The sequence below is a fragment of the Chiloscyllium plagiosum genome, unplaced genomic scaffold (assembly GCF_037043375.1).
Source record: "Chiloscyllium plagiosum isolate Xiang-an unplaced genomic scaffold, Cpla_swu_hap1 HiC_scaffold_3, whole genome shotgun sequence".
NCBI lineage: Eukaryota > Metazoa > Chordata > Chondrichthyes > Orectolobiformes > Hemiscylliidae > Chiloscyllium > Chiloscyllium plagiosum.
Window position 1 is genome coordinate 154049905 of NW_028270141.1, and position 21191 is coordinate 154071095.

Consider the following 21191-nt stretch of genomic DNA (forward strand, 5'->3'; position numbering starts at 1 on the left):
ATAACATGCCAGTTAAACATAAAATGAGCTGTCAAACTGGCAGAAAGGTTATTTCCCCTTTAAGGACAGTCGAAGACCAGAGACTGTGATCCTAGAATAGTGGGTCGCACATTTAACACGGAGACAAAGAAGAATTTCTTCTCTTTGAGAGTAGTGCAACTCTCTTCGACTGTTGTGGAATTCTTTATCACAGAGGGTTGTGAATGCTGAATCTTTCAGTATATTCAAGGCTAAGACACACAGAATTTTAAATCAGTAAGGGAATCAAGGGTTATGGGGGAAAGGCAATAAGATAAATACAAAGGTTATCAGATCAGAGATGATCTCAATAGAATGACAGAACATATTTAATGGGCTAAATCACCTACTTTAGCTCTTAAGTCGTATTGTTTTATGTTCAATGTCAAGCTGCTGGGAAATGCCCAACACCAACATGGCACAGAGTACAGAAGCAAAATTAGGTCAATCAGCTCATCAAGTGTACTCCACCATTTGATCATGATTGATATGCTTCTCAACCCCCATTCTCCTGCCTTCTCCCCATCCTTTGATCCCCTTTCCTATTGATAATTTATCTCTATCTTAAATACACTCAATGACAGTTTCCATAGGGTCTGTTACAATGACTTGTAATGATTAACTGGCAGAGATTTTCCTGCGCATCCAAACACCTCATCTACTGCAGCGGTTGCTATCAATGTGGTCTCCTCTACATCAGGGAAACAAGTTGCTAACTTGTGGAAAGTTTCAGGGAACATCTCTGGGACACACACACCAAACAATCCCACTACCTGGTGGCCAACCACTTCAACTCCCCCTCCCACTCCACCAAGGACATGCAAGTTCTGGGCCTCGTCCACCACCAGATCCACCCAACGGCTAGAGGAACAACTCCTCATCTTCTGCCTTGGGACCCTTCAACCACATGGCATCAACAGTGACTTCACTAGTTTCCAAATCTACCGTCCCCTCACCTCATCCCAGATCCAACCCTTCAACTCAGCACCGCCCTCTTGACCTATCCATCTTCCTTCCCACGTATCTGCTCCACCCTCCCCACCAACCTAATCACAATAACCCCCACCTGCTTCTACCTAACGCCTGCCCAAATACCTTCTCCCCACCCCCACCCTCCTATTTATCTCTAGCCCCCTACCCCCTACCCCCTCCCCCACATTCCCGAGAAGGGGTTATGCCCCGAAACATTGTCTCTCCTGTCCTTGAATGCTGCCTGATCTGCTATGCTTTTCCAGCGCCACCCCTTTCGACACTGATTAACCATCCTCTGGCTGAAGAAATTCCTCTTCATCTCAGTTCTAAAGGGTCAACACTTTACTCTGAGGCTTTGTCCTCAGGTCCTAGTCTCTTCTACAAGTGGAAACATCTTCGCCATATCCACTCTATCCAGATCTCTCAGTGTTCTGTAAGTTTCAATCAGAGCCCCATTCATGTTTCTAAACTCCATCAAGTACACATCCAGAATCCTCAACAAGCCCTTCATCCTGGGATCATTCTGGACACACTACAAGACCAGCATAACCTTCCATACATATGGGGCCCAAAACTGCTCACAATATTCCAAATGGAGTCTGAACAGAGTCTTATACAGCCTCAGTACATACGAACATGGAAACAGGATTAGGCCATCCAGCCCCTTAAGCCTGCTCCACTATTATATTAGATGGTGGCTGATCTGTGGCCTAACTGTATGCCTTGCGCTCATATCCTTTGATACCCTTGCAGAATAAACATTTGTGTTTTTTTGACTTACATTTAACAATTGAATTCATCTTAACTATTGATTGAGGAACAGAGTTCCAAAACTTCACTACTCTTCGCATGTAGAAGTGCTTTCTAACAACTCTAACAACCTGAATGGCCTGCCCCTAAAATTCTTAGACTACATCCCTAGTTCTAGAATCTTCAAGCAGTGGAACTAGTTTACCTGTCTTGTCTTTCCCTGTTAATATCCTGAAGATCCTTAACCTGCTAAATTCTAAAGAATTTATCAAATTTATCCTCATAACGTAACCCCTGATAGAAAAAGAACAGAGACCAATACATTACAGGAACAGCCCTTCGGCCCTCCAAGCCTGCGCGACACATTACTAAAACAGTCTTCCATACTAAAACAGTCTTCAATACTAAAACAGTCTTCACTTACAAGATCCATTTCCTTCCATTCCCCTCCTACGCATGTATTATAGATTAGATTCCCTACAGTGTGGAAACAGGCCCTTCGGCCCAGCAAGTCCACACGGACCCTCCAAAGAGCAACACACCCAAACCCATTCCCCCCTGACTAATGCACCTAACACTACGGGAAATTTAGCATGGCCAATTCACCTAACCTGCGCATTTTTGGACTGTGGAAGGAAACCGGAGCAAACCAACGCAGACATGGGGAGAATGTGCAAACTCCACACAGACAGTTGCCCGAGCCGGGAATTGAACCTGGGTTCCTGGCGCTGTGAGGCAGCAGTGCTAACCACTGAGCCACCGTGCCACACGTATTAGTTCAGGTGTTTCTGGAATGCTGCTATTGTGTTTGCTTCCAGCATCTTCTCTGGCAGCACGTTCCAAGTACTCAGTACCCTTTGTGTAAAAGACTTGTCTCGCACATCTCTTTCAAACATCGCTTACTACCCCATTCCCCTCAATCCATTGCAGATGGAGTTTAATCCGGACAAATGTGAGATGATGCATTTTGGAAAGTCAAGTACAGTTGGAAATTATACAGTGAATGGCAGAACCGTTATGAGTTCCTGTTGTTAGAATTTGCAAACTATTTGTATAGCTGAAAATGTGTTGCTGGAACAGCGCAGCAGGTCAGGCAGCATCCAGGGAACAGGAGAATCGACGTTTCGGGCACAAGCCCTTCTTCGGGAATTCTTATGCCCGAAACGTCGATTCTCCTGTTCCCTGGATGCTGCCTGAACTGCTGCGCTGTTCCAGCAACACATTTTCAGCTCTGATCTCCAGCATCTGCAGACCTCACTTTCTCCTCAAACTATTTGTGTACTTTATCTAATCATTGCTTTTCATGCACATGGTGAATAGATTAACGTGACAACTGTTGACCCAAATTAACATTTATGATGTAGCCATTAAACAATGGAAGATTCATCGTGCATAATGGTTTAATTTCCTTTCGGCTAACTTGCACACACAATGGCATGTGAATGGTCTTTGTTATGACCTGAGCTAATTTTATTACTGGTGAAATCAGACCATCTAGTGATACCTGGCTTGACAGATTAAGTTTTTACTTATTTTCTTTTTAATAAAGTGGTCTTTCACTGAAACATAAGCACTCAATGCTGCAGATTTTGTTTTCAAAATAAGGTTGAAGTTCATTGTCATTGGAAATGAAAATAGAACAAAGCAAACTACCGACACATCACACAATTTCAACAATTTTTAAATACTCAATTAAAAATCCCAAAACATTTCTTCATAAATTGAAAAGAAAACCAACAGCTTTTGCACAGTACTCAAAACAGATCTTTTTACAGTTTTCAAAAAAACACCACCCATATACCACTCACACTAGAGTCGCAGTCTCTAATATATTAAGCTGCGCCCTCTCCCTTGACCATACTCCCTTTAAGGTGAAAGTGAGTACTGCAGATGCTGGAGATTAGAGTCAAGAGTGTGGTGCTGGAAAGCACAGCAGGTCAGGCAGCATCCAAGGAGCAGGAAAATCAACGTCTTAGATTCTCTACTGTGTGGAAACAGGCCCTTCGGCCCAACAAGTCCACACCACCCCTCCGAAAAGAAACCCACCCAAACTCATTCCCCTACCCTATATTTACCCCTGAGATTTTGTTGTCAGGATCAGGATTCCCGGAAGGTACGTTGCCTCCCTGGTGCCAGGGTCCGGGACGTCTCCGATCGGGTGTATAAGATTCTAAAAGGGGAGGGCGAACAGCCAGAAATCCTGTTACATATTGGTACTAATGATATAGCCAGGAAAAGGATCAAGGATATAAAAAGTGATTTCAGGGAGTTAGGATGGAAGCTGCAAAGCAGGACGAACAGAGTAGTGTTCTCTAGTTTACTACCGGTGCCACGAGATAGCGAGGCGAGGAACAGGGAGAGGGCACAGCTTAATACGTGGCTGCGCAGATGGTGTAGGAGGGAGGGCTTCAGATATGTATATAATTGGGATGCCTTCTGGGGAAGGTGGGACCTGTACAAGAAGGACGGGTTGCATCTGAACTGGAAAGGGACCAATGTCCTGGGTGGAAGGTTCGCTTGGGTAGCTTGAGAGGGTTTAAACTAGTATGGCAGGGGGGTGGGAATCTGAGCTATATACCGGAGATGAGAGTTGATGCAGATGAGGCAGTAGCAAGAGGTAGACCAGCTAGTGGGAAGGATTTTCCTGGCAAGGAACCAAGGTATCAGTTAAAGTGTGTTTGCTTTAACGCAAGGAGTATCAGGAATAAAAGTGACGAACTTAGAGCATGGATCAGTACCTGGTGCTATGATGTTGTGGCCATAACAGAGACATGGGTTTCTCAGGGGCAGGAATGGTTGCTGGTGTTCCAGGGTTTAGAGCATTTAAAAAGAATAGGGAGGGGGGAAAAAGAGGAGGGGGTGTAGCACTACTAATCAGAGAGGGTATCACAGCTACAGAAGCTTCCATTGTCGAGGAAGATCTGCCTACCGAGTCAGTATGGGTGGAAATTAGGAACAGCAAGGGAGCAGTCACCTCTTTAGGGGTTTACTACAGGCCCCCCAATAGCAGCAGAGAGATGGAAGAAAGCATAGCTCGGCAGATTTTGGAAAAGTGTGGACGTAGTAGGGTTGTTGTAATGGGTGACTTTAACTTTCCCAATATTGATTGGAACCTCCTTCGAGCAGAAGATTTGAATGGAGCTGTTTTTGTAAGGTATGTTCAGGACGGTTTCCTAACTCAGTACGTTGACAGGCCGATGAGGTGAGAGGCCATTCTCGACTTGGTGCTCGGCAATGAGCCGGGGCAGGTATCAGATCTTGTGGTGGGAGAGCATTTTGGTGATAGTGACCACAACTGCCTCACATTCTACATAGCTTTGGAGAAGGAGAGGATTACGCAAAATGGGAGGATATTTAATTGGGGAAGAGGAAACTATGATGCGATTAGACATGAGTTAGGAAGCATGGATTAGGAGCAGTTGTTCCATGGTAAAGGCACTATAGACATGTGGAGACTGTTTAAGGAACAGTTGTTGCAAGTGATGAATAAATATGTCCCTCTGAGACAGGCAAGAAGTGGTAAGATAAAGGAACCGTGGATGACGAGAGCGGTGGAGCTTCTCGTCAAAAGGAAAAAGGTAGCTTACATAAGGTGGAGGAAGCTAGGGTCAAGCTCAGCTCTACAGGATTACAGGCAGGCAAGGAAGGAGCTTAAAAATGTTCTGAGGAGAGCCAGGAGAGGGCATGAGAAAGGCTTGGCAGAACGGATTAGGGAGAACACAAAGGCATTTTACACTTATGTGAGGAATAAGAGAATGGTCAAAGAAAGAGTAGGCCCGATCGGGAATAGCATAGGGAATTTGTGTGTGGAGTCTGAGGAGGTAGGGGAAGCCCTAAATGAGTTTTTTGCTTCTGTCTTTACGAAAGAAACGAACTTTGTAGTGAATGAAACCTTTGAAGAGCAGGTGTGCATGCTGAAATGGATAGAGATAGAGGAAGATGATGTGCTGAAAATTTTGTCAAACATTAAGATTGACAAGTCGCCAGGCCCGGACCAGATTTGTCCTCGGCTGCGTTGGGAAATGAGTAATGCAATTGCTTCGCCACTTGCGAAGATCTTTTCATCCTCGCTCTCCACTGGAGTGGTACCTGAGGACTGGAGAGAGGCAAATGTAATTCCTCTCTTCAAGAAAGGAAATAGGGAAATCCCCGGCAATTACATACCAGTAAGTCTCACATCTGTCATCTGTCGTCTGCAAGGTGTTAGAAAGGATTCTGAGGGATAGGATTTATGACCATCTGGAAGAGCATGGCTTGATTAAATGCAGTCAACACACCTTTGTGAGGGGCAGGTCATGCCTCACAAACCTTATCGAGTTCTTTGAGGATGTGACTAGAAAAGTTGATGAGGGTCGAGCTGTGGATGTGGTGTATATGGACTTCAGCAAGGCTTTTGATAAGGTTCCCCATGGTAGGCTCATTCAGAAGGTCAGGAGGAATGGGATTCAGGGGAACATAGCTGTCTGGATACAGAATTGGCTGGCCAACAGAAGACAGCGAGTGGTAGTAGAAGAAAAATATTCTGCCTGGAAGTCAGTGGTGAGTGGTGTTCCACAGGGGTCTGTCCTAGGGCCTCTATTGTTTGTAATTTTTATTAATGACTTGGATGAGGAGATTGAAGGATGGGTCAGCAAGTTTGCAGATGACACAAAGGTTGGAGGTGTCGTTGACAGTATAGAGGGCTGTTGTAGGCTGCAGCAGGACATTGACAGGATGCAGAGATGGGCTGAGAGGTGGCAGATGGAGTTTACCCTGGATAAATGCGAGGTGATGCATTTTGGAAGGTCGAATTTGAAAGCTGAGTACAGGATTAAGGATAGGATTCTTGGTAGTGTGGAGGAACACAAGGATCTTGGTGTGCAGGTACATAGATCCCTTAAAATGGCCACTCAAGTGGACAGGGTTGTTAAGAAAGCATATGGTGTTTTGGATTTCATTAACAGGGGGATTGAGTTGAAGAGTCGTGAGATCTTGTTGCAGCTCTAACTTTGGTTAGACCGCACTTGGAATACTGTGTCCAGTTCTGGTCGCCCTATTATAAGAAAGATGTGGATGCTTTGGAGCGGGTTCAGAGGAGGTTTACCAGGATGCTGCCCTCGACTGGAGGGCTTAACTTATAAGGAGAGGTTGACTGAGCTCGGACTTTTTTCATTGGAGAAAAGGAGGAGAAGAGGGGACCTAATTGAGATATACAAGGTAATGAGAGGCATAGATAGAGTCGATAGCCAGAGACTATTTCCCAGGGCAGAAATGACTAACATGAGGGGTCATAGTTTTAAGCTGGTTGGAGGAAAGTATAGAGGTGGGTTCTTTACACAGAGAGTTGTGAGAGCATGGAATGCGTTGCCAGCAGCAGTTGTGGAGGCAGGGTCATTGGGGACATTTAAGAGACTCCTCGGCATACATATGGTCACAGAAATTTGAGGGTGCATACATGAGGATCAGTGGTCGGTACAACATCGTGGGCTGAAGGGCCTGTTCTGTGCTGTACTGTACTATGTTCTATGTTCTAATGCACCTAACACTGTAGGCAATTTAGCATGGCCAATTCACCTGACCTGCACATCTTTGGATTGTGGGAGGAAACCGGAGCATCCGGAGGAAACCCACGCAGACACAGGGAGAATGTACAAACTCCACACAGACAGACGGGAATCGAACCCAGGACCCTGGTGCTGTGAGGCAGCAGTGCTATCGTGCCACCCATTTTGGGCAAAAACCCTTCATCAGCAATGAGGCTGGGAGCATTGAGGGTAGAGAGATACATGGGAATCGGGTGACGCTGGGGGGAGGGGGATGGTAGCTGAGAGTGCAATAAGTGGATGAGGTGAGGGTAAAGGTGATAGGTCGGAGGAGAGGGTGGAGTAGATAGGTGGGAAGGAGGATTGACAGTTGAGACTGGTCATGAGGACAGTGCTAAGCTGGAAGGTTGGAACTGGGGTAAGGTGGGAGGAGGGGAAATGAGGAAACTGGTGAAATTTACATTGATGCCATAGGGGTTGGAGGGTCCTGAGGCAGAAGATGAGGTGTTCTTCCTCCTGGCATGAAGTGGTAAGGGAGTGGTGGTAGAGGAGGCCCACGACCTGCACGTCCTTGGCAGAGTGGAAGAGGGAGTTAAAGTGTTCGGCCATGGGCAGGCGGGTTGATTGGTGCGGGTGTCCCGAAATGTTCTCTGAAGTGCTTTGCGAGTAGGCATCCTGTCCCTCCAGAGTAGTCTGCATTGGGGCATACGGACAGCGTAGATGACATGTGTGGAAGTGCATTTGAAACTTTGATGGATGTGGAAGGTTCTTTTGGGGCCGTGGACAGAGATGAGGGCGCAGGTTTGGCAATTTCTGCAGTGGCAGGGGAATATGCCGGGAGGGAAGGGTGGGTTGTTGGGGGGATGAACCTGACAAGGTAGCCGTAGAGGGCACGGTCTTTTCGGAAAGTGGATTGGGTTGGGGACGGAAGTATATCTCTGGTGGTGGGGTCTGTTTGTAGGTGGTGTAAATGGCAGAGCATGCTGCAATGTATATGGAGGTTGGTGAGGTGGAAAATGAGGACCAGGGGGGTTTTATCCTCCTTGTGGTTGGAGGGGCGGGGCTCAAGGACAGAGGATGAGAAGCTCTGGAGTGCATCATCAACCACGTGGGAGGCGAAATTGCGGTCTTTAAAGAAGGAGGCCATCTGGTATGTTCTATGGTGGAACTGGTTATCTTGCAAACAGATGCAGCAGAGGCCGAGGAATTGGAAATAAGGGATAGCATTTTTGCAGGAGGCAGGGTGGGAGGAGGTGTAATCCAGGTAGCTGTGGAGTCGGTGGGTTTGTGGAAAATGTCAGTGTTGAGTTGGTCACTGTTAAAGCAAGCATACTTGCTCTAAGTATTCTCTTCAGGGTTCCAAACCAAAACTTATGGTCTCAGGCTATCACTAACTCTTTACTCTAAAGATAAGCCAATTCATTGTATCCTTCCCTTCTCCGAAGTAATGTTCTAGAGTCATCTTCAGCAAAGAACTTCACAGAAGTGCCCAAACCTCCAAGTATAACTCAAATGAAAATATTTCTCTGGACTAAGACGGTTTCCCTTAAGTTTAAAAGCTACATCTAACATTTTAAGTTGGAACTTGTTTATCTTGTTCAATCATACAATCTACCATGTGCACAAAAACCCATTCATTCCACAAACTTTTAAAATAAATCACAATGGCTACAAACGTTCACGAAAAGTTAATGATTAACTTCAGATATTCAAATAACTGACATACTACTGACTCAAATAACAAAAACAACTCAATCTTACATTAAACTTTATTATTCCACGAAGTCTCCATCACATGCTGCATCGGTGATTATATATTACTACTGTCACATCCATCCCTCCCATGCCCCTAATCATCACCTTAATCATTCTCATGGAATTTCAGCTGTCCCGCTTGTGAACAGTTACTGAAAGAAGTGACAGAAGTTGGTTCAGCTTTTATATATTAGTGGCCTTCAATTTACAGTGAAAGTTTGCCTTTAAAAGGCCTCAAAGCAGTGTTTACACAATAACTTTTTCTAATTTTATCAATTTCCTCTTTTTGATGTGTTTTTATCCTGCTTAAACATGAGCAAACATATCTGATACTCCTTCCTTTTGTATTTCCCATCCATAAATTCCATATTTTGGAGAAGATACTACAACTGATTTGGAGGTGCCGGTGTTCGACTGGAGTGTACAAAGTTAAAAATCGCACAAACACCAGGTTATCGTCCAACAGGTTTATTTGGAAGCACGAGCTTTCGGAGCAATGCTCCTTCATCAGGTGGTTGTGGAGTATAAGATCGTAGGACACGGAATTTATAGCGAAAGTTTACAGTGTGATGTAACTAAAATTATATATTGAAAAAGACCTGAAATGTTAGTTGAGTCCCTCATCTTTTAGAATGAGCATGTTGGTTTCAGTTCTTTCACATGTAAATCCCAGAACTTCCTTAAAGTTACATTCTCAAGTGAACTTTAACAACAGATGCCATGTTGGCCCAGATAATGCACTGAAGGTGTGAGGCACCCTGTGTGAGGCTGTCTGTGCCCCAATGTTCATACTGATTCTAATCTAAAAAAGGGATTTACAGAATCTTACATGGATTAATGCAAAATAATGAGCAAAATAAAATGCAATTCTGCAAGTACAAATTCACCCCACAAACTGTGTGTGCGTGGAGGGGGGGGGGGGAGGTATGAGTGCCTGTGTGAGAGTGTATGTATGTGTATGTGTGAGAGTGTGAGAGTAAAGGGATATAAGTCTGTGAGAGAATGTATGTAAGTCAAAATGTCCCGGACCCCTGAAGTGTTCTCCAACTGGGAAGGAACATTACTGTCTGTTGATTTTTGTGTGTGTCCATTCATCCATTGTCATAGCGTCTGCTGGGTCTCACCAATGTACCATGCCTCAGAGCACCCTTGCCTGCAGCGTATGAGATAGACAATGTTGGCTGAGTCACATACATGGTGGGAGGTGTCCCCACATATAATAGTGGCATCCATGTCGACACTCTTACGCTGCAGGCAAGGATGCCCTGAGGCATGGTACATTAGTGAGACCAAGCAGAGGCTATGGCAACTGATGAATGGACACCGCACAACAATCAACAGACAAAAGTTTCCCTCCCAGTCAGAAAACACTTGCGTGGTCTAGGACATTCGAGCTTGGACCTTCGGGTGACCATCCTCCAAGACAGACTTCGGGACAAGCAACAACGCAAAGTGGCCGAGCAGAGGCTGACAGCCAAGTATGGTACCCATGGGAATGGCCTCAACTGGGACCTTGTCACACTACACACACACACACACACACACACATTACAACCCCCACACCCCGCACATACACACCTGCACCTACACAGAAGTTTGTGGGGTGAATCTGTACTTACAGAATTGCATTCTATTTTGCTCAAAAACTGCATTAATCCATGTAAGATTCTGTAAATCCCTTTTTTTTAGATTAGAATTAGTATGAACATTGGGGCACAGACAGCCTCACACAGGACACCTCACACTTTCAGTGCATTATCTGGGCCAATATGGCACCTATTGTTAAATTCACTTGAGAATGTAACTTTAAGTTCTAGGATTTACATGCAAAAGAACTGAAACCAACATGCCCATTCTAAAAGATGAGTGACTTAACAAACAATCCAGGTCTTTTTCAATATATAATTTCACTTACATCATACTGAAAAATTTTGCTATAAATTCTGTCCTACGATCTTATACTCCACAACCACCTGATGAAGGAGCAGCGCTTTGAAGGCTACTGCTTCCAAATAAACCTGTTGGACGATAACCTGGTGTTGTGTGATTTTAACAACTGTAAAAAGGTGGTTAAATGCTTGTCTTTTTAATTATTTTCCCCTGTACTATCCTACTTTTAAGCACACATCGTCCCCTCCCCAATACACTCAGCCTTCTAATTTCCTCTGTCCTCTGTTCTGTTTCAACCGCCTCCAATTAATCTTGGTGATTTCCCAGGTCATTCTTTCTCTTTTCCCTTGTTCTAACTACCATGGATAACTGATACACAGTCACACTTTTACGCCACGTTATTTAGCACTTCTGCTGTTTCTTCCACCTTCCGACATCATGTTACACTATAGTTTTCCCTATTCTTCATATTCAGCTCTTACGTATTGTATCTGTTATCTCTAAAACTGTGACTCTACCATCTCATCATAGTTTGCTGCCTCCATTAGCCATAGTTAAAAATCACACAACACCAGGTTATAGTCCAACAGGTTTATTGGAAGCACTAGCTTTCGGAGAGCTGGTCCTTCTTCAAGTAGTTGTGGAGCGTCTTATGGTCCTGCTCCAAACCTGCCTGATGAAGAAGCAGCACTCCAAAAGCTAGTACTTCCAAATAAACATGTTGGACTATAACCTGTTGTTGTGTGATTTTTAACTTTGTCCACCCCAGTCCAAACACCAGCTCCTCCACATCATTTCTGAACTCCTTCCACAAGCAATCAATCCAGCTTTGTCTCAATCTTTTCTGTTGATTACCCTTTTATGCTACACTTGCATTTAATGTATTGCCCTTCTTTTTTGGATCATCCTTTTGAAATCAGTCATGTTTGCCCGTCCAGCTCAGGTTGGGCAAAATAAGCCAGCATTGCTACATCGATTGGAAAAGCTGTCAGACCGGTTAGTCTTCAATCCCGACACTAATCAGTCAACATATGGAAGCCCAAGTTCCTCAGACTGTAAACTTTGATAGGCTATTCTCACATTGTCAACCATCACTCCAAACACTGCGATCTGTTTCATTACAGGTGCTCTGGCAGTAAGCTTTGATGCTAACATGATTAGTTCTCACTCAAGACGCTATAAACAGTTCTACTAAGTATCTTCTCATTTCTGAGGGAGCCAAGCATTAAACTCATTGCAGCGTGAAGAAAGCAATCGACCTCACCTGATACACCAGTCAAGTTTGCAACTACAATTGTTTTCTGCTTACAAATTGCACATGAATTTAATTCCAGAAGATTAGAGTTTTAATGAGCATTCAACACATGCTATTCGAATGCAAAAAGAGATTCCTGGCTCAAAAATCAACCAGCCTGCAAGTTTCTAACAATAGAATACCAAAAGTTTAACTAATCATTGAGATACTTACATTTTACTTCCTGTACAATTCTTGCAACACACAGCCTTCTAAAAGCTCTGGGGTGGGCTCAGAAGATTCCGCCCCAACTCCATCTTAAATTGAAGATTCCTTATTATTAAACTGTGTCATCTTGTCCCAGACCTCACCACAAGAAGAACCAATCTTTTAAAGTTCACCTTGTCAAATGCTTGCAGGATCTGAAACATCTTAAGAACATGAGAATTAGGAGCAAGAGTAGGCCATCTGGCCCTTCAAGCCCGCTCTCTTAATTCTTTTGCTGTTCAAAAAAGTATCTAGCTTAGCTTTAAAAACATTTACTGTGGAAGCCTCAACTACCCACTAGGCAGGGAGTTCCATAGATTCACAACCCTCTGGCTGAAAAAGTTCCTTTTCAACTCAGGCCTAAATCTGCTCCAGGTTTGAGGCTATGCCTTCGTCCTAGTTTCACCTGCCAATGGAAACATCCTCTCTACCTCTATCTTATATATTCCCTTCATAAAATTATGTGTTTCAATATTATCTCCCCTCATTCTTCTAAATTTCAGTGAATATAATCCCAGTCTACTCAGTCTCTCCTTGTAAGCCAACCCTCTCAACTCCAGTATCAACCAAGTAAACCTCATCTACAACCCCTCTAGCGCCAATATATCCTTTCTCAAGTAAGACCAAAACTGAATGCAGTACCAAGTGTAGCCTCACCAGCACCCTATACAGTTGCAAAATAACCTCCCTGTTTTTAAACTTAATCTCTTTAGCAATGAAGAACAAAATTCCATTTGCTGTTTTAATTTCCTGTCGCACCTGCAGACCAAACTTTTGCACAAGGACACCCAGATTCATGTGTACAGCAGCACACTGTAATCTTTTACCATTCAAATAGTACTGTTTTTACTGTTACCCCTACCAAAATGGGTGACTTCACTTTATCAATATTGTACTCCATCTGCCATTCCTTTGCCCACTCATTTAAACTATGTCCCTCTGCAAAGATTCACAGTCCTCTGCACACTTTGCCTTACCACTCATCTTCGTCTCATCCACAAACCTCGTCACACTACGTGTTCCCCAATTCCAAACCATCTATGTAAACTGTGAATAATTGCAGTCCCACACTGATTCCTGAGGCACACTACTAGTCACCAATCGGCAACTAGAAAAGCACTCATTTATTCCCACTCTTTATTTCCGGTACTCTTTACTCTTAACAAATCCTCTATCTATGCTAATACATTACCCATAACACCAAGCACCTTTATCTCATGCAGCAGCCTTCTGTGCGGAACTTTGCTGAATGCCATTTGGAAATCTAGATACACCACATCTATTGGGTCCCCATTGTCCACAATGCTCATAAGAATTCCAGTAGATCAGTTAAGTATGACCTGCCTTTCATGAACCTATGCTTCTTCTGTCCAATGGGACAATTTCTATCTAGATGTTTTCTATTTCTTCCTTGATAGTAGATTCAAGCATTTTCCCCACTACAGAGGTTAAGCTAAACAACATATAATTCCCTATCCTTTGTCTACCTCCTTTTTTAAGCATTGGCATCACAGTTGCTGTTTTCCAATCGGCTGGAACTGCCCCAGGGTCCAGTGAATTTTGGAAAAGATTACACCTTACTCTTCTAAACTTCAGTAAGTATAAACACAGCTTTCCTCACAGGACAAATCTCCCACATCTCAGTTAATAGTCAAATGAATCTTCTCTGAACTGCTTACAATGCATTTACACTTTTCCTCAGTAAGGAATCTCAAACTGTACACAGTACACCGAAATGTTCTACACGGGTATAGTGTTGTCGTAATGTCACTGGGCTGATTTTTCAAAAGCCCAGGTTTATTGCTCTGAGGGTAAAGGCTCAAATTCCTTGTGGAAGTAAAATTCAATTAATAAACCAAGAATGTTCGAAAAAATGCTAATAAAATGCCAATAAATAATTTACCACGGAACCATAACTGACTGGTGCAAAAGCCCATCTGGTTCACAAATGTTCTTTAGGGAAATAAATCTCCCATCTTTGCCCATACTGGCCTATAGTAATAAAAGTTTACTCATGGCAATGTTTGGGGAGGGGGATGGGAATTGATAGTAAGTTTGTGATGAGACAAAGATTGGCCAGGTAGTTGGCAATTACAAGGAAACTGTTAGGTTACAGGAGGATATAAATGGATTAGACAGTTCAATGGCAGACAAAACCCTGATAAGTGTGAGATGAGCTGAAAAATGTGCTGCTGGAAAAGCGCAGCAGGTCAGGCAGCATCCAAGGAGCAGGAGAATCGACGTTTCGGGCATAAGCCCTTCTTCAGGATTGAGGAGGGTGTGCCAAGCAGGCTAAGATAAAAGGTAGGGAGGAGGGACTTGGGGGAGGGGGGTTGGGAGTGCAATAGGTGAAAGGAGGTTAAGGTGAGGGTGATAGGCCAGAGAGGGGGTGGGGGCGGAGAGGTCGGGAAGAAGATTGCAGGTCAAGAAGGCGGTGCTCAGTCCAAGGGTTGGGACTGAGATAAGGTGGGGAGAGAGGGAATGAGGAAGCTGGAGAAATCTGCATTCATCCCTTGTGGTTGGAGGGTTCCTAGGCGGAAGATGAACCGCTCTTCCTCCAGGTGTCGTGTTGCCATGGTCTGGCGATGGAGGAGGCCAAGGACCTGCATGTCCTTGGCGGAGTGGGAGTGGGAGTTAAAGTGTTCAGCCACGGGGCGGTTGGGTTGGTTGGTGCGGGTGTCCCACAGGTATCCTCTGAAACGTTCCGCAAGTAGGCGGCCTGTCTCCCCAATGTAGAGGAGGGGAAGTGAGAGGATTGGAAAGAGAAGTTGTTCAGAGTGAAGACCAGTTCAGTCAGTCGAAGGAGGGTGTCAGTCCTGAAGAAGGGCTTATGCCCAAAATGTCGATTCTCCTGCTCCTTGGATGCTGCTTGACCTGCTGCGCTTTTCCAGCAACACATTTTCAGCTCTGATCTCCAGTATTTGCAGTCCTCACTTTCTCCTAAGTGTGAGATGATGCAGTTTGGAAAAAGGAACAAGGCAAGGGAGTACTGAATGGCAGAATATGAGGAAGCTCAGAGGGACAGATTGATCTTGAATGTTTGTCTACAGATCCCTGAAAGGCACTTGGGATGCTTGTCTTTATCCATCAGAGCATAGAATATAAGAGCAGGGAAGTCATGTTGGAGCTGGACAGAAATTTAGTCGAAGCATCAATAACATAGAACATTACAGCACAGTACAGGCCCTTCGGCCCTCGATGTTGCGCTGCCCTGTCATACTAATCTGAAGCCCATCCCACTTACACCATTCCATGTACGTCCATATGCCTGTCCAATGACGACTTAAATGCACTTAAACTTGGTGAATCTACTACCATTGCAGGCAAAGTATTCCATACCCTTACTACTAGTCTGAGTAAAGAAACTACCTCTGACATCTGTCTTATACCTATCTCCCCTCACTTTAACAAGTTGGTATAATTTTAAAGTAAAAGGCAGGAGATTGAGAGGTAATTTCTGGAAAAATGCCTTCATCCAGAAGGTAGTGGGGGTCTAGAACAAACTGGCTAGGAGAATAATTGAGGCAGGAAATCTCATAAGCCTCAAAAAGTACTTGGTTGAACACCTAAAGTATCATAATATTCAAGGCTCTGGGCCTAGTGCAGGAAAGTGGAACTAGTGTAGGCGATAGTACTTTTTTGGCAGTACAGACTTGATGGGCCAAAGGGCCTCTTCCGTACTGTGTGATTCTATAATTCCAGGAAGCCACTCAGTTCAAGGGCAATTAAAGATGGACAACAAATGCTTGCCTTGCCACTGATGACCACATGCAAAAAAATACAAGAAAGAAAAATGTGGTTCCAACAATACTTTATACAACTGCAGTGACACAGCACTATATTCCATTTCTATTCCATTCCCTTCACAATAAATGGCAAATGTAGCAATATTCAATTTGTCTTCCTCATCACTTATTGTGATAGGATAGGATAGTGAAGGCGGCATTTGGTATGCTTTCCTTTATTGATCAGAGTATTGAGTTGGGAGGTGATGATGCAGCTGTGCAGGACATTGGTTAGGCCACTGTTGGAATATTGCGTGCAATTCTGGTCTCCTTCCTATTAAAAAGATGTGAAACTTGAATGGTTCAGAAAATATTTACGAGGATGTTGCCAGGGTTAGAGGATTTGAGCTATAGGGAGAGGTTGAATAGGCTAGGGCTATTTTCCCTGGAGTGCCCTAGGCTGAGGGGTGACCTAATAGAGGTTTATAAAATCATGAGGGGCATGGATACGATAAATAGACAAAGTCTTTTCCCTGGGGTGGTGGAGTCCAGAACTAGAGGGCATAGGTTTAGGGTGAGAGGGGAAAGATATGAAAAAAAGACCTAAGGGGTAACGTTTTCACACAAAGGGTGGTACGTGCATGGAATGAGCTGCCAGAGGAAGTGTTGGAGGCTAGTACAATTGCAACATTTAAAAGGCATCTGGATGGGTACATGAATAGGAACGATCTGGAGAGGTACTGGCAGGTGGGATTAGATTGGATTGGGATATCTGGTAGGCATGAACAATTTGGACCGAAGGGTCTGTTTCCGTGCTGTACATCTCTATGACTCTATGACATTACATGTCTCTGTACCTAAAGAGGACTGCAATTCTCTTCATTTAAATATATGCTGTTTTTCTATCCTTCTTGCCAAAATCTGTTTTTTAGGGTAAACTCTTTGCACGACTTTGATTTGCTGCTAGAAAAATGTTTTATTAATTATTATTCTTTATTACACTGTAATTTGTACACACTATATCTATTGCCTTGATGTGTCAAGCATTACTGTGCTGTCTTGCGTGTTTTGCACTTCTTATGCACTTTATGCCACCCTGTGTATAATCGTGTAGTTTGTGCTGTCCATGTTCGTGGAGGAATGCTGTCACATTTTACTGTATCAGTTGTATATTGTCAAAATGATGGATAAGGCTACTCTTGACTTGACTCTCTTGAAAATGTTTCAGGGTGGTTAATGCTTCTTTCTCTCCACAAATGCGATCTGACCTACTGAGTTTTTCCAACATTTCTGATTTTTCTTTATGTTTATGGGGTGGTTCAATAAAAGATCCACAAGGTTATGACAGATTTGAGTTCGGTAGATAAGGAGAAATTATGCCAGTTAACTCATACTACAAAGGACCAGGGAACACAAATTTGCTGTTTTGGCTTTAAGGAAATTAATAGATACGATTAAGGTAATCAAGCAGGAGAGTGGGACAGACTAAATTACAGTATGAGGAGCCAGTTATCAGTTGATTAGTCTCCTTTTATGTTGTAATGGCTTATGCCACAATGACTTACAGATAATGAATCCAAAATAAATTCCTCAACATCACTTTTCGGCAACTGTAGTCTTTCAGTCATGACTTCAATTAGGTATCGATGTGCTTGATCAAGTTTCAATTTTCTTTGCTCCCTAGCCTCTCTGTGTCTTGCCTAAAAATCAAAAGTAAAACAAAAAAATAGATTAAATCAATACACTTGTAAGGATACAAGGAAGAAGTCTTTAACCAATATCTCTTTTTCTTGAAGACATCCTGAACTATCATATGAGAACATCCAGAGGTCAGCAGGGAGAATAACAAATGACAAAAAAATCTTTGAACCAAGAACACAAGAATGTCCTTAGATGTAGTAAATTAAGGAACCTTCTTTGTACCAACGTATCCAGAACCTGCTTTGCATCTGAACCATAATGTGTTTCAATTGAAAACAAGAAAAAAAAAATAGAATTTGCAAATGACTTTAAGCAATTGATCAGCTATGTTTCAGAAACTGGAACAAGTGTCGTGGGATACTGAACTATAGAAAAGTAGCACTGAAGCTAAAAAGAAGAACCTACAAGAGTTGAGAGTCTGGTTTTGATGTATGATGATAAGAAATAAGAACAGGAGCAGGCTCTTAAGCCTGCTCCAGCATTCGATATGAACATGGCTGATCCGATATTCCTCACATCCACTTTCCTGCACTATCCCCATAGCCTATGATTCCGCTATTATCAAGAATTTCTTCCAGCCTTAAATATATCCAAGGATTCTGCCTCAATAGCTCTCTTAGGCAATTTCCAAAGACTTGCAACCTTCAGAGAAGAATTCCTCTTAATCTCTGTGTCTTAATTTGACACACCTCTATTTTGAGACTATGCCCTCTGGTCACAGACATTCCCAAGAGGGGAGACATCGTCTCAGCATTTATCCTGTCAAGCCCTTTCATAATCCTACACGCTTCAAAAGAGTTTATCTCTCATTCTTATAAATTCCAACAACTACGGTCCTACGGTCCCAAACTGTTTAACCTTTACTCATACGGCAACCCCTCCAACTGAGGATCTACTGGGGATAATCCTTTTGAACCTTCTCTGAACTACGTCAAACGTATGATACCTTTCCTGAATAGGGATTCGAAACTGCTCACAATACTCAAAACGAAGTCTCACCAGCATCTTGTACAGTTGCAGTAAGACTCCCTTACTCTTATATTCTAACACCCTTGAGATAAGGGTTAACATTCCATTAATTTTCCCAATTAATTGCTGCACCTGTGTGCTAACTTTCTGTAGACTAACGTGAGGGCTGCAGATGTTGAAAACCAGAGTTTAGATCAGAGTGGTGCTGAAAAAGCACAGCATGTAAGGCAGCATCTGAGGAGCAGGAAAATCGACGTTTCGGGCAAAAGTCTTTCACCAGGAGTGGAAGCAGGGAGCCTCCGGGGTGGAGAGATAAATGGGTTGGGTGGGGCTGGGGAGAAGGTTGCAAAGAGTACAATAGGTGAATGGGGGTGGGGATGGAGGTGATAGGTCAGAGAGGAGGGTGGGGGAAGGTAGCAAAGAGTACAATAGGTGAATGGGATGGAGATGAATGGTCAGAGGGGAGGGTGGAATGGATAGGTGGGAAGGAAGATTGGCAGGTAAGACAGATCATGAGGACAGTGCTGAGCTGGAAGGTTGGAACTGAGGTAAGGTGGAGGAAGGGGAAATGAGGAAACTGGTGGTCCACATTGATGCCCTGGGATTGAAATGTTCAAAGGCGGAAGATGAGGCATTCTTCCTCCAGGCATCGGGTGGTGAGATGCGGTGGTGGAGGAGGCCCAGGACCTACATGTCCCCGGCAGAGTGGGAGGGGGAGTTGAAACGTTGGGCCACGGGGCGGTGGGGTTGATTGGTGTGGGTGTCTCGGAGATGTTCCCTGAAGTGCTCTGCTAGGAGGCGTCCAGTTTCCCCAATGTAGAGGAGACTGCATCTGGAGCAACGATTACAATAAATGACATTGGTGGAAGTGCAGGTGAAAATGTGATGGTTGTGGAAGGCTCCACATCCCGCACCTCAAACCACACTCCTCCAACCGTAACAAGGACAGAACCTCCCTGGCAATTTCCACCCTTCCAACCTTCGCATTAACTGCATCATCTGCCGACATTTCCGCCACCTCCAAATGGACCCCACCACCAGAGATATATTTCCCTCCCCACCCCTTTCCGCTTTCCTCAAAGACCATTCCCTCCATGACTACCTGGTCAGGTCCACGCCTCCCAACAACCCACCCTGCCGTCCTGGCATCCTCCCCTGCCACCGCAGGAATTGCAAAACCTGTACCCATACCTCCTCCCTCACCTCCATCAAAGTTTCACCTGCACATCCACCAATATCATTTGTTGTATCCATTGCTCCCGATGTGGTCTCCTCTACATTGGGGAGACTAGACGCCTCCTCACAGAGCACTTCAGGGAACATCTCCGAGACACCCGCACCAATCAACCCCACCGCCCCTTGGCCCAACATTTCAACTCTGCCGAGGACATGCAGGTCCTGGGCCTCCTCCACCGCCGCTCCCTCACCACCCGACGCCTGGAGGAAGAACCCCTCATCTTCCGCCTCAGAACACTTCAACCTCAGAGCATCAATGTGAACTTCACCAGTTTCCTCATTACCCCATCCCCCACCTTCCAGCTCAGCACTGTCCTCATGATCTGTCCTACCTGCCAATCTTCCTTCCCACCTATCCGCTCCACCATCCTCTCTGACCATTCACCACCAAGCTCACCCCCATTCACGTCTTTGCTACCTTCTCCCCAGCCTCACCCCGCCTATTTATCTCTCCACTCTGGAGGCTCCCTCCCTCCATTCCTGATTAAGGGCTTTTGCCCAATATGTCGATTTTCCTGCTTCTTGGATGCTACCTGACCTGCTGTGCTTTTCCAGCACCACTCAGACCTAAAAACTGCTTGCTTTCTGTGTTTCATGCAGAAGCACCAAATCCCTTTATTGCAGCTTTCTGCAGATTTTCCCCATTTAAATAAAACTCTATTCTTTTGTTCTCCTTTTCAAAATGAAGAGCTTTGCATTTTCCACATTATACTCCATTTGCCAATTTTATCGCCCATTTACTTCATCTATCAATGTCTCTCTGTAAACTGTTTGTATGCCTCTCATAACATGCCTTTCTATCTATTTTTGTGCTGGCAACAAATTTGGCTATTGCACATTCACATCCTTTGTCTAAGTCATTAACATATATTGTAAATAGCTGCACTCCCTGTACTGATTCCTGTTGAACCCCACTGGTTACAGAGTTACCAACTTGAAAAAGAACCCCTTATCCCCATTCACTGTTTCATGCCCATCAGCCAACCCTCTGTCCAAATCAATATATTATTCCTAATGCCACCGGTTCTTACGACCAAGCCGTTTATTAGTTACCTTGTCAAACATGGTCTGAAGGCCAAAATGTAACACTTGTACTGATTCCCCTCTATTCACTTCCTGGATAATTGATTACAATACGTTTTCCGCAATAAA

The 21191-nt window shown here is 44.2% G+C and overlaps 1 protein-coding gene across 1 annotated transcript in view; it reads right to left on the reverse strand.

Annotated features, from left to right (window-relative positions):
• LOC122540179 (dynein axonemal heavy chain 8-like) overlaps nucleotides 1–21191 on the reverse strand; it is a 1258818-nt gene that overhangs the window by 1230874 nt on the left and 6753 nt on the right. The window contains exon 2 of the mRNA XM_087976819.1: nucleotides 17699–17833. Within this exon, the coding sequence (XP_087832945.1) occupies nucleotides 17699–17833 (135 nt within the window). The remainder of the gene's footprint in view (nucleotides 1–17698; nucleotides 17834–21191) is intronic.